This window comes from Canis lupus, chromosome 9 (assembly GCF_011100685.1).
Source record: "Canis lupus familiaris isolate Mischka breed German Shepherd chromosome 9, alternate assembly UU_Cfam_GSD_1.0, whole genome shotgun sequence".
Taxonomy (NCBI): domain Eukaryota; kingdom Metazoa; phylum Chordata; class Mammalia; order Carnivora; family Canidae; genus Canis; species Canis lupus.
Window position 1 is genome coordinate 24581240 of NC_049230.1, and position 14279 is coordinate 24595518.

Here is a 14279-nt window from a genome sequence, read left to right on the forward strand (position 1 = left end):
ATCAGGTGGCAAGCTCTCTTCATGAGGTCATAATCTCATTATAATTTCTTACAGCTAACAAGAATTGTGAGCAATATTTTGTAGATGAAGAGGTTATGTCACTTGCCATAGCTCATGCAGTTTGTAAGTAGAGGAGTTTGGATTCAAATTCAGGTCTGACGTCAAAATTCATGCTCTTTCCATCACAAAATATTAAACTTGAAATTTTTTAAAAATGTTTTTTGTGTCTAAAGTACATAAAGTATTTTATGTTTAATGTGCTACATCTCATTAACAAAAATTGTCACTTTTTATTAATCTCAATATGTATTTCTTTTTCTTTTATCTTTGCATTATGAAGAATTTTAAATGTATACAAAAGTAGGCAAAATAGTGTAATGAACCCCCATATACACGTCATCCATCTTCAACAAGAGTCAATTTATGATTCATCTTATCTCATATATATCCCCACTCCATTTCTTTCTTCCTCTCCCATATCATTTTGAATATCTATTATTTTAGTGCTCAAAATATTATTCTGACTAATAGATGTCAGATATCTATTAGTTTATCTTTAAATAACACAGTATGCATCTCTCCAAGATAAAGACTCTTTAAAAATATAAAAGCTTAACACCATTGTCACACCTAAAAAATTAACAATAGATTATTTTTTAGTTGAAGTATAATTGACATCCAAGCTATTAGTTTCAAGGATACATCATTGTGATTGAATATTTATATAATTATGAAATGGATCCTATGATAAGTCTAGTTAGCATCTGTCACCATACAAAGTTATTACAATATTATTGACTATATTCCCTATGCTGCATATGACATCCCCATCACTTATTTATTTTATTACTGGAAGTCTGTACCCTTCACCTATTTCAGCCACTCTGGTAACCAACAGTTTCTTTCCTGTATCTGTGAGTCTCTTTCTGCTTTGTTTGTTCATTTGTTTTGTTTTTAGATTCTACATATAGGTAAAACTATATGGTATTTGTCTTTCTCTGACTCACGTATTTCACTTAGCATAATGCTCTCTAGGCCCATCCATGTTGTCCCAAATGGTAAGATTTCATTCTTTTTAGTGGATGAATAATATTCCATTGTATAAATATACCTCATTGTCTTAAATAAACATTCATCCATCAATGGACACTTAGCTTATTTCCATATCTTCCATATTGTAAATAATGCTGCAACGAATATAGAAGTGCATATACCTCTTTGAATTGGTGTTTTGTTTTCTTTGGATAAACACCCTGAAGCAGAATTGCCAGATCATATGGTAGTTCCGTTTTTAATTTTTTAGGACCTCCTAACTGTTTTCCATAGTGTCTGCACCAATTTATGTTCCCACCGACCGTTACAAAGGTTCTCTTTTCTGCACATCCTTGCCAACACTTGTTATTTCTTGTCTTTCTGATACTAGTCAATCTGATAGGTGTAAGGTGATATCTCATTGTGGCTTTGATTTGTATTTCCCTAATGATGAGTAAAGTTGATCATCTTTTCACGTGCCTGTTAGTCATCTTATATATATTCTTTGGAAAAATGTCTATTAAACACTCTGCCCATTTTTAAATCAGGTTGCTTGGAGGTTTTATGGATATTAAGTTGCATCTTTATATACTTTGGAATTAATACCCTTATCAGATGTATGATTTGCAAATGTCTTCTTTTCAGGAGGCTGCCTTTTCTTTCTTTTTTTTTTTTAATTTATTTATGATAGTCATACAGAGAGAGAGAGAGGCAGAGACACAACAGGCAGAGGGAGAAGCAGGCTCCATGCACCGGGAGCCCGACATGGGATTCGATCCCGGGTCTCCAGGATCGCGCCCTGGGCCAAAGGCAGGCGCCAAACCGCTGCGCCACCCAGGGATCCCCTGCCTTTTCTTTTTGTTGATTGTTTCCTTTGCTGTGCAAAAGCTTTTCAGTAGATTCTTGACATAAAATATTCAGTGTTCACATTTCCAATTCTCTCATAGATACAAGTTTTTATAGTTTATCGGACTCAAGATGAAAATAAGGTCCACACATTAGTTGATATGCCTTCTAAATCTTTTAATCTATAGCTAATAAGACTTTATAATAACATTTCTTTTTTCACTTTGCATTACTCATTTTCACCAAGCTATATTTTTAGGCATAAATTTACCTTGACAAGGGATATAGGCTTGCCATTTCATGAGATTTTAAGATTTACACAGTGGAAAATTTTCATGTTAAAATATACTAAATGATTTTCTCAGAAACTCTCTATACCACTTATAAAAACACTCAAAAAATCTTCAAGCTGGCAAGAAATTTCACTGGCCCATATTTACCACTATCACAACACAAATGTAATATGAGTGACCATTGGACAAAAAATGACTTTTTTTGACTTTTTGTATGTATTTATATACATAAGATCTCTCTTAAATTTTTATTTAAATATTGTTTTATCTGATTTAGATTCTGGGTCTATGATGAGCAATTTTTCTAATATTCATGATGATGTTTTTCTAGCAATAAATTTTTAATTATAAACATTGTGCCTTGTAATTCAAATTTGATTAAACTATAACTGTTGATTATTAATTCATTTTATAAAAAGAGAAACTAAACATAATAAAGTAAATCAGCTGGCTCAATGCCGTAACGTCAGACTGTCAGCATATCTAAAAGGTAAAACTAATGTTGTTTAACATCTGATCAGCATCATGTTTTGAGTATCTGATTAATGAAATGGTAAAAGCTCCATGGCAAAGATTCCAGTGAATATTCTTTGTAATTTTAAGTGAAACGTTAAGTAGACAAAAAGTTCTTAAAGCAAGCAGGACCTGAATTGTCAAAGGAATCCGTCTTATTAAAAAATAAAAATAAAAAGCCTTTCTCACATTCTCCAATCATATTTGAGCTCATTAAAAGAAGTCTTTCATTTATGTTCCTTCTACATTAAAGTAATAAATTATTTGGGTTGTTTTATTTTCCCCATGTTTCATTCTTTATTAATAAACATCATTCAGGAAGGTGACAGTAGACCGATAAGAAAATTAGGGTGGAAATGTGAGGGAAAGAATTGCCATTAACACTATTGTAAATATGAACTACATTTTCTTAGTATCCAGGTTCCATGCTAGGACTTACACATATTACCACTAGTCCTCATAACAGTACTGCAACGAGATGGTAAAATACAGCGATGAAGAGCATTGGCTTTAGAACTATTAATAAGCATGGGGTTTCTTATTAGGGGTGATGAAAATGTCCTGAAACTAGAGAGTGGTGATGAGTGTACAACTCAGTAATATACTAAAAGCCACTGTCTTGTATACTTTAAAAGGATGAACTTAATATTATGTGAATTATATCTCAAAAAAGCTACACCCTTTTAAAAAAGTGAATGCTATGGAATCAGTATGACCAAGTTAGAATCCTTGAGGGGCACAATCTTTTTTTTTTTTTTAATTTTTATTTATTTATGATAGTCACACAGAGAGAGAGAGAGAGGCAGAGACACAGGCAGAGGGAGAAGCAGGCTCCATGCACCGGGAGCCTGACGTGGGATTTGATCCTGGGTCTCCAGGATCGCGCCCTGGGCCAAAGGCAGGCGCCAAACTGCTGCGCCACCCAGGGATCCCGAGGGGCACAATCTTGAATAATTTTTAATCTCTTTGTGCCTCAGTGCCCATGTCTGTCAACTGGGTTTATTAGTGTCTATTTCGTAGGGCTGTTCTGATAATTATTTTTAAATTCTATTTATTTATTCATGAGAGACACACAGAGAGAGAGGCAGAGACACAGGCAGAGGGAGAAGCAGGCTCCATGCAGGAAGCCTGATGTGGGACTCGATCCTGGGACTCTAGGATCATGCCCTGAGCTAAAGGCAGATGCTCAACTGCTGAGCCACCCACACATCCCTGTTCTGAGAATTAAATAAGATAGTGCATATAAAGTACTTAGCACAGTATCTGGCAGATCCCCTATTTTATAGATGAGGAAGCGGAGTTTCAGAGCAATTAAGCAACTTCCTAAGGTCACATGACCTTTAGCTAAATGGTTTAGGTGGGATTTATACGAGGTGTTAAGCCTCAATGTCCATATTCTTTCTAACATGCCAAGTATCTTCCCCAGAACAGACAAGACTCTCCCTGACATTATTTAATGGTCACTCCTCCACTCACATTAAACCTGGGATTGAATGGAATGATGGATAAGAAAAATTTTATTTGCAGTCTTCTCTATGCCTGGGCAGTCCATTCACCCAAGCATCTTTCTTTAAAGGTTACCCTTTCAACACCTTGTATCAACTCATAGACTTTTCCATAGCCAGGTGTTTAAATGTAGCTACTCAATAGATTTATAAATAATGGATCTTTTATAATTAAGAACTATTTTCTGGGGTGGGGGGTGGCTCAGTTGGTTAAGTATCTGCCTTTGCCTCAGGTCATGATTCCCAGGGTCCTGGGATGGAGCCCTGAGTTGGGCCCCCTGCTCAGCAGGGAGTCTGCTTCTCACTCTCCCTCTGTCCCTACCCTCCTCCCAGCCCCTCTGCTTGTGTGCTCTTTCTGTCTCAAATAAAATATTTTTTTAAAAAGAACTATTTTCCTTCCAGGCACCAGACTCTATTTTATTTTTATCCTAAAGAACACAAGTGTGTATTTAGGCAATTGCCTAGAGTTAATCAAATTCATCGCATCATCTTCCTGCACGAGGATCCTGCCATAGATAAAAATGATAAGAAAGTTGGAGGCCATCATTTCTGTCCTTTCTCACTCCCTTCCCAATACTACCTAATCTTCCAGGGCTTTCTAAATTCTTCTGCCAGCTGTTCTTATTTACATATTCCTATACTTTTCATATTCCTAAACTGTCCTTTAGTACCTTACAGAAACTTATTATTGCCCCCACACACCCTGCCAATTTCTCTGAAGCACACAGTCAACTAAGATCTGATCAAAAGAGCAAGGTAAAAGATACCCTACTCCCAAAAATGTCTTAGGGGGAAGAGCAAGGCTGAGGGCAAGACACAAGTATGGGTTTTCCAACTTGATCTTCCCTACATTTGCTTCTAAATGAGCAAAGAGTTTCCTATATATATCCAGTCATTGTTGAGAAGCAAATGCAGCTTTCTGTTCTTCAATTGTCCCCTTGGCTGCTCTACCTCTGTCCTCTTTCTGAGAAAGGCTGGGTGGAATTTGCCACAAACCGGAGGATGACTGCAATGCCACTATTACAAGACTCTGGTAAGATCTGCCCTTTGTCTTTGTAGTCCCATACAGTTTCTTGTGTTCAACTCTAAAATTCTCTTCTCTTCTCAATACATTACTATACCATAGCTCTGACACTAATTCTTTATTTCTCCTTTAGGTAATTAATTCTACCTTCACAGTTCACATTCATGTTCTGCCCCCTGTGGATTTTGGTTAACATCTGTTAAACCCTGAACTATATGGGGCCATTGCCTGAATAGCATATTTCACACTTTGCAAAGCAAACTGCTACATTATTACATATAATTCTCTATTCTTAGTCTACATTTTTAGCCATAAGTGCTTTAGGACAGTGAGATATACAGTAATGCTGCATCACATTATTTAAAATATTATAAATACCGTTGACTAACTTACAAGAGTCAAAAAGTTTTAAACATGTAAGATTTTTATTTCTAGTTTGCTTTTAAAGAAAAGCCTAAATCGACTTCAAATACACTACAAGTTTGATCTAGGAAAATTAAATTTTTCGTAAAACTAGTATCATTCCTCACAATTTGAGTTTAAGGTATTACTGCTCACTGAGAATGGATACATTGATAATATTAAGAGAATAGAAATAGGAAAACTAGAAAGTTTACAATTGATTTTAAAAAGTTTTAGAGCAAAATAGTTCATAAAGCTATTTGTAAGCTGGATCTAAAACTCTTCCTGATTCTCTGAGAAAATAAAAATCCTCCATTCATAATAGGTTAAGAGTTAATATTCAGAATATGTTTCTGATATTCTCAGTCAGAGCACTAAAAAGAAAAATATATATGTACACTTTAAAGACATCCTTTCAAGTTGAATTTGGAAAAAAAATACAATTTTGAACCTTTTAAAAATATGTTCTAATGCTCTCCTTTTTTTTTTAATTTTGCACACAGCTGTCTGTTGTAGTTTTTAGAATCATGCCAGATGCTGGGTTCATCTAGCAAAAGCAGGAAAACAATGGTTTGAAAGCAATTAGAAGCACCAAGGCTGCAGTGAGGCTCATATTAAAATGTGATAACACTGCTCTAGTGGGAATTTCAACACTACTCCATTTCTGACATTTCTCTGCTGCCAGACAGGCAGGCTGTGTGGAAGAGCACTGTGACCAAGGAGGTAACATACTGGAATTTATTTCTGGAGCAAATGAAGGATCAGCTGAGTTGGAGCCCTCCCAAGGTTTTTATTATGGACTCGGCCACCATTTTATTTGAATGTTAGTGGATCCTGTTGGCATCTGACAAAGCTCAAGGAGTAAAAGCATATTATAGCTTTGGTTCAGTAAAATAATCTAGCACCAATCCACTCAGAAGGCAGATGCATCAGAGCCTCTTGTTGCTAAAAAGCAGGGTGGGGGAGCCCAGCAGGGTGAGGGTTAATTAAACACTCCACTAACTTTCCTTAGAAATGGCTAATACCATTCTGTGTAGAAGCTTATTTAGAAGACGCAGAAGTCAACAATACTATCCACACATTTTTAGTGTAAAACCATAAATGTCCAAAAAGCACTCACCTTGGGGCTGCAAATCCCAATAGTACCTGAAATACAAGGAAAAGAATAAAGATAAATCAAACTTGTATTTCAGTCTTGGTTGGCATATATGGTAGAGACAGCACCTAATCTAAAAGGCTTGCTAAATACTCGTAACTAGCCAAGGCACTTTGAGAAAAACCAAAAGCTTGTCCCTGAGATTTGAAAGATTCTCAGTGGCATTTAACTCACTGTAACTTCTTTTTTTTTAATTTTTATTTATTTATGATAGTCACAGAGAGAGAGAGAGGCAGAGACATAGGCAGAGGGAGAAGCAGGCTCCATGCACCGGGAGCCCGATATGGGATTGGATCCTGGGTCTCCAGGATCGTGCCCTGGGCCAAAGGCAGGTGCCAAACCGCTGCGCCACCCAGGGATCCCTCACTGTAACTTCTTAGACCGTTTTGACCATGTTGCTGGAAACGTCCTACGAGGTTACAGCCATGGTCCAGAGTTTCTCATCAGCATTTCTATAGGCTTTGAGTATGACAGTTCTTTCTTGTGACAACCTGTCCTGTGTATTATGGGATAATCAGCATCACTGGTCCTCAGCACCTAATACCAGTGGCAACCCCAGTTGTTATGACAACCAAAACATCATCTCCCTCCTCCCCCATACACAACTTCAAATAATTCTAGGCCTAAATTCTTAATTTTGCAGGTGAAGCATGAACAACTGACTCAAGGTCACCTAGCATTTTAGTGTCTGTGCCAGGAGTGGGGCTCTTGCAGTCCACTGTATCGTTCCATCTCCTCTTTTATTTTGGGATATTGGCAAAACTAACAACCCTTCAAGTCTTCAACCTAATGAAATGGCGTTGACCAAAAGGATCATTTGTAAGTCACTTATTTGGAATGTAAATTGCATTTCCCCCATAGAAACAATGTTATAAAGGATGGCTACCCACAGAAGTCTATTGTACTTTGAATTCCATTACCTCCTACCTTCACAGGAACCTTATATTATTCTATATCGATTTTCTCTTGTATATATGCAACCTCTTCCTCTCAACTTGGCCCTTTCCATCAGTATTTATGCTTGCATAAACATAAAGCAAACTTCTTCACTTCCTTCATATCCCTCTACCTGCTGTCCTCTTTCCCTTCCCATCATAGTGAATTTTTAAAAAGTGTTGTCAGTAGTTTTTCTCTGTTGTCTTACCTCCTACTCACTCCTCAACATACTCCAATCTTGCTTATAGGAACCACACATTAATTTCTGCTATGGATATAATTCCATGTCACTAAATAGAATGAATATTTTTCTATCTTCATCTTGACCTCTCAGGAGTGTGAATGTTCATTTGAACACTTCTTTTCCTTGGGAGAGAGTTCAGAGTTTTTAATTAAATTCTTAAAAGAATCCATAACCCCCCTCCCCAAAAGAAAAGATTTTTTAAAAAAGGCAATACATAGGTAATAAGGTGTATTTTCCAGTAAACACATGATTGAAAGAAGGTGAGGCTACTTTAGAGACAAATATCATCCCAGTGAGTATCTAGATTATTTCTTTATAAGATGAAAGTTCAGGAGATGAAGAAGTAGGAGATAAGAGGGAGTATGTTACCATAATTCAGAGATGCATTTGTGGGAAATTATCAGAGATAAGGAAGGCAGGATGAATTATCAGAGATAAGGAAGAGAAGATGGGGAAACCTCCTGGTTGACTTTTCTTATTCCTTTCTTTTACCAGAACAGTTCTGGGTAGGCGATCAGGTGAAGGAAAATATAAGATACTTAGATGAAAGGGCAGGGAAAGTTCAGGGCAGCTCTGACACCTGCAGTGGAAAGGGAGAGAGAATGAGAGGAGGAAGGGGTGGGAAAGGTAAACTGCAGCAGCTGGGAAGAAGGATGTCCATGTCAATATAAAGGCATATGTAGGCTGAGAGTGGTTATAACTTAAAACAAGTTGTATAATATTAGTGCAACAGGTCAATCTTCCCCAGCAGACGGTGCAGCTTCCCACTGTACATTGGCCACTATGAAGAGTTTTTTCATAAATCTCTTTTAATAAAACACAGCTAATCAAGCAAATTATCAAAGGGGAGAGCAATTTTCTATCTTCTCTTGCTGTTTCCCACCCTCTCTTGAGGCCTTGCTTTAGCCCTTGATTCCAATCATTACTCAACCTCCAATTCAATATAAATAGAAATTAGATGTGAGCCTGTGCAAGGGTGTGTGTGTGTGTGTGTGTGTGCATGTGTGTGTACTTCTCCTTCCAAAATGTATTTGATGCAACAGCAGGAACATTGCTACTAATGTTCTCATCTACTCACCCAGAAAAAAAAAAAAATGGAGCCATGCTTGTAGCAGTTAAAAGGCCAACTCTTGGCAAATTGTTAAGTAAGTGAAACATGTTATTATCTCAGCCTTTTCTTTTGTCCTCTCTTCCCCACAATCCTCACTCCAATGCACACACATATTTCCAGTTCCCTTCTCTATCTACTGTAAAGTGACCCTGGTTTCCTGCTTTCTCTTTTTAGTTAAGATCTTGTAAGTTCACATACACTAAGAATATTGCTTCTGCCAATAGTAGCTGTATCATGAGAAGGCTGATTACAGATAAAGAATTCAACTTAACAGTATTAAATAAAGTAACAGGTCTATCTAGTTGATGCTAAAAAGCAGAATCTGCCTTAATCTTGATGATGCCATAATTAAATATTTCTGTCATTAAAAATCATATGAACTTGACATGAAATGGTATGAAGTGGAACGTTAGTTCTCTTCATTTTCAGAAGGTATAAAACAATCCTGCTACCCTACCTTTCCCTCTTCTTCTTACTATACATTTTAACTGTACAACCCTAAAGAAAGTTTGTGTACACACACAAACACGGAGGATACTTCTAAAAAGCAAAGCCAAAAGGTGAGCAATCTTATCCCTCACTGAAGGGTACCATAGATTGTTCTCTGCTGGACACAACACATTTAAAGTCTTGATCTTGTCTCATTAAATATATCCTATGGATGGACTTCATCACATTCTCTGGAAAGATGACCCCACATTAGAGAATTCTACACTCCTTAGGAGGCATTTAGTCAAATCCTGCCCACATCTTCTAATTCTTATCTTTCACTCTGAAAACAATTATCCCTTAGCCAGAGACTCCAACAAGTCTGAAACTAGACATTTTACACCAAAATACAAACACTGCAATAGAATTACACAGAAGAAAAGGCATACACACACACACACACACACACACACACACACACACACAGTTGTGTTTATCCTAAAGGCCTCTCAGAATTTCATATCAGGCCTGTGCAGATAGATAACAAACACTTCCTTAATCTTCCCTTTGAAGCTTCAGCTTCAATATGAAAAGGAAGCTATCACTCTGCTGCAATATCCATACTCAACATCATCAGGTCCATGCAAATGATATTTGGAACTGGAAAAAGATGAGTACAGAATGAGCAGACAGAAATTGCTGCAACCATATTGATGATTATTGTTTTCACATTCAGTCAAAATAAATCCATCTTCACTTGATCCTTCAAAAATGAAAATGGAAGAATAAAATTTCCTAACATTTCATTGGCTCTGCAGAATAGAGTCTAGAAAATTTAGAGTTACATTACCTGTGAGACAAAGTTCACTATTTATGTTTTTATTTATTTTTTTAAAGATTTTATTTATTTATGCATGAGAGACAGAGAGAGAAGCAGAGACACAGGCAGAAGGAGAAGCAGGCTCCATGCAGGGAGCCCGATATGGGACTCAATCCCCAAACTCCAGGATCACGTCCTGAGCCCAAGGCAGACCCTCAACCACTGACCTACCCAGACTCCCACTATTTGTGTTTTTAAATTAGAGCGGTTTTCCGTGAACTTTAGTTTTGGGAAAGGTAACAACAAAATAAATGAGATTCACCATAGTGAGGGGATCTTGAGGCTATTGTAGCAACAGTAACAGCAAGGACAATAACAATATCAAGATTTCTCAAATAAAAAAAAATATTTCTCAAATATATGGTTGCACATTTTTTTAAACACTTCTCTTATATTAACTCATTCCTCCACACTATGGCCCTATTATTATGCCCATTTTATAAATAATGAAACCAAGGCATTGAGAAGTAAGATGACTTGCTCATGGTTTACATAGCTAGTAATAAGGCAGACAAGTTTCCAATCCTAGCAACTAGTTCCAGGGTGTACACTCTAATAACAAGTTAAGGAGAAAAATCTTGAAAATACAATCTAACTTAAAAGCACTCAGAAAGATTGATTTTTTTTCTCTCTAAAGACTTTTTACTATTGTAACAGAATTCAGCCACTCAGCAACAAATACGTGTTGAATGTCTTCTATATGACAAGTGCTTTGCTCTGGTGGTTTGGATGAAACGGTGACTATAATACACATTGTCCATCTGCAGATATATTTCAGTATCTTTCAAACTGAAAATAAACTGCTCTAGTTTGCCACTCAAGAGTCACAGAACACTAAATTCTGCTAAAAGTAAAGCTGTCAATTCTTAATCATTAGATGGGGGGCTGGGGTACGAATCAAACTCTTTTTTTTTTTTTTTACATAAAAGACCTTTTATTCAAAATACCAGGCACTCTTCAATATTTTCCATGCTTATGGAAGTTTTCTCTCATAACCAGTCAATTACAGCTTGTTTTTCAAATGCCCATCATTGGCATTTGCTTGTAAGAAGCATCATTACACTCAACAATATTACCACACAGAAAGCATGTGTACACACTAGGTGATGTTCCACTTGTACTTCTTTTTTTTTTTTGTACATTTTTTTACTGGAGTTCGATTTGCCAACATATAGTATAACACTCAGTGCTCATCCCATCAAGTGGCCCCCTCTTAACCATGGAACCAACCAATGAACATGGTTATTGAGATTAAATTACTCAGGGCAGCCTGGATGGCTCAGCGGTTTAGCGCCGCCTTCAGCCCAGGGTGTGATCCTGGAGACCCGGGATCGAGTCCAACATTGGGCTCCCTGCATGGAGCCTGCTTCTCCCTCTGCCTCTCTCTCTGTGTGTCTGTCACGAATAAATAAATAAAATCTTTTTCAAAAAAAGTACTCAGAACTTTCACCACTCAGTCAGTTAAGATCCTGGCAAAGTAGGTAAGACAAACAACTGTAACTCTCCTCATATTATTGCAAATATCTAGGAAGGAAAAATAGTTCCATTTCCTGATTATAACTTAAACATTAGCATATTCAGCACTTAACATATGCTAGGTATTGTGCTATGTATATGTTTTATATGTAATATTTTATTTAATCTTCATCACAATCCTATGAGGTCAATACTATTATTTTTCCCATTTTATAGTTTAGGAAACTGAAACTCAGGAAGTCAACCAATTTGACCCAAACCACATAGTTATTAAGTGTCAGAATCCATATTTGTATCTAGGTCTCCTTGGTTCCAGAGGTTGAGCTCTTAAATCCCACATTAACTGCTTTTCTACTGACTGCAACATGGAAAACAAATCTATTATTGTCAGATAGCTTAGTATTAGAGAGTAGTTAGATGAGACATCTTTTTTTTTTTTTAGATGAGACATCTTTAACTTAGAGTCCACAGTTGAGCTTGCTTGCTTGCTTGCTTGCTTGCTTGCTTGATTTATTTATTTATTTATTTATTTATTTATTTATTTATTTATAAGATTTTATTTTCTTATTCATGAGAGCCACAGAGAGAGAGGCAGAGACATAGGTAGAAGGAGAAGTAGGCTCCCTGAGGGGATCCCAATGTGGGACCCAACCCCAGGACCCTGGGATCATGACCTGAGCCAAAGGCAGATGCTCAACCACTGAGCCACTCAGGTGCCCCAACACAGTTGAGTTTTAGAAGACTCATGAGCTCCTGAAAATTGTGGGTGAAAAGTAATCCATGTTTTCTTTTCCCTTGAAGAAGAATCCATAAATTTCATTAGATTCCCAAATATGTCAGTAAGTCTTTCCCTTCAAAATGATAAGACCCTCTCGGTTAGATGAATAAGGTTGTAATGGCATTATAAAACTAGCTACCCAGAAAGGCCAACATCTGTAATGTTATAAATCTAGAACATCTAGATGAATTTTTTTGCAACTGAAGTATTAAACATGTTATTTTACCTGTGACTTATGGAAATTTAAAAAATATCATACATTCTCTGCCTCATTAAACCACCTGCTAAACAAAATCAAATCTCTTCTTGATGACTTATGGATGTAAATTTGAACTTTGGTTTTTGTACCAAAACAGTGATGCCTTCTAAATGGATAGGCAGTCTGTACTACTTAATGTCCAGAAATGACTTCTATTTCTCTCTTGACCATCTCTGTTTTGCTGGTAATGACTATCTCCAAAGACTGCAAATAATGAAGTGTTATACTGATATTAGAAACGCAATTCACAGAGTGCCTAGGTGGCTCAGTCCGTTAAATGTCTGCCTTTGGCTCAGGTCATATTCCCAGAGTCCTGGGATTGAGCCCCATGCGGGGCTCCTTACTCAGGGGAAGTCTGCTTCTCCTTCTCCCTCTGCCCCTCCCCCTGTTTCTTCTCTCTGTCTCTCTCTCTCTCTCTCACTCACTCTCTCTTTCTCAAATAAATAAAATCTTTAAAAAAATGGAATTCAAATGGAAACCTGGTTGAGCAGGACTTCAATAATGAGTTGATAACACTAGGAAAACCCCTTGCAATTGAGCTTGATCAGTGAGCCACATGGTTGAGACTGATAAATGCCTAAGGAAATGGCTTTTCTGAACAATGCTTACAGTCTGTACACTGTAGATATTTCCTATAACTTCTTTTTCTCACTTTGGAAGATTCACTTGATTTCAAATTTTCTTTCTAGTACCAGTGCCTTGCAGAAAGAATGGGCAAATGGCAAAGGGTAATATGGCCAGTGACACCCAAGAACAGAAATGGGAAAAGAGCACCATCTGGTGGAAATCCCTGGTGGAGGCATCAAAGGCTGGGACCCAGGGGTTGGGGTGCTAGCCTCAGAAACAGGCAGGAATGGGAAGGGCCCTGGAGGAGAGCTGGTGCCCTCCCTAGCCCCTGTACCTTCAATCTATCAAAAGAACAGGACCTAATATCTGCCTACAAGAAGCTTACAATCTAAACAATGAGATATTTACACATAAACAGACATCAATCTAAGTTAGTAAATAACAAACACTATGGTAACAACAGACAAGCATATAACTCAAGTAATAGAAGGACCTGACATAAGACATTCCTAGGTTCTTTTTTGGGGTGCAATATTTTTGTGGTCTTGAGTCTGTATCCACAAGTTTTAGAAACCCACTCTGGAAGGTAACACAATATTCTCCTACTTATGAAATGGTCACAATTAAGCTTTTATTAAATAATAAACAAGCAACGTTATCTAATGTTGACAGTATCAGTTTTTTATTTATTTATTCATGAAAGACAGAGAGACCGAGGCAGAGACATAGGCAGAGGGAGAAGCAGGCTCCCTGTGGGGAGCCTGATGCAAGACTCGATGCCAGGACCCTGAGATCACAACCTGAGCCAAAGGCAGATGCTCAACCACT

General features: G+C 37.2%; 1 protein-coding gene across 2 annotated transcripts in view; it reads right to left on the reverse strand.

Annotated features, from left to right (window-relative positions):
• Positions 1-14279, reverse strand: part of SKAP1 (src kinase associated phosphoprotein 1) — a 287830-nt gene that overhangs the window by 217012 nt on the left and 56539 nt on the right. For both annotated transcript variants that reach the window (XR_005364446.1, XM_038547555.1), the window contains exon 3: positions 6736-6761. Coding sequence is in view for 1 of the 2 variants with exons in the window: in XM_038547555.1 (XP_038403483.1) it covers positions 6736-6761 (26 nt within the window). In the remaining variant the exon portion in view is untranslated. The remainder of the gene's footprint in view (positions 1-6735; positions 6762-14279) is intronic.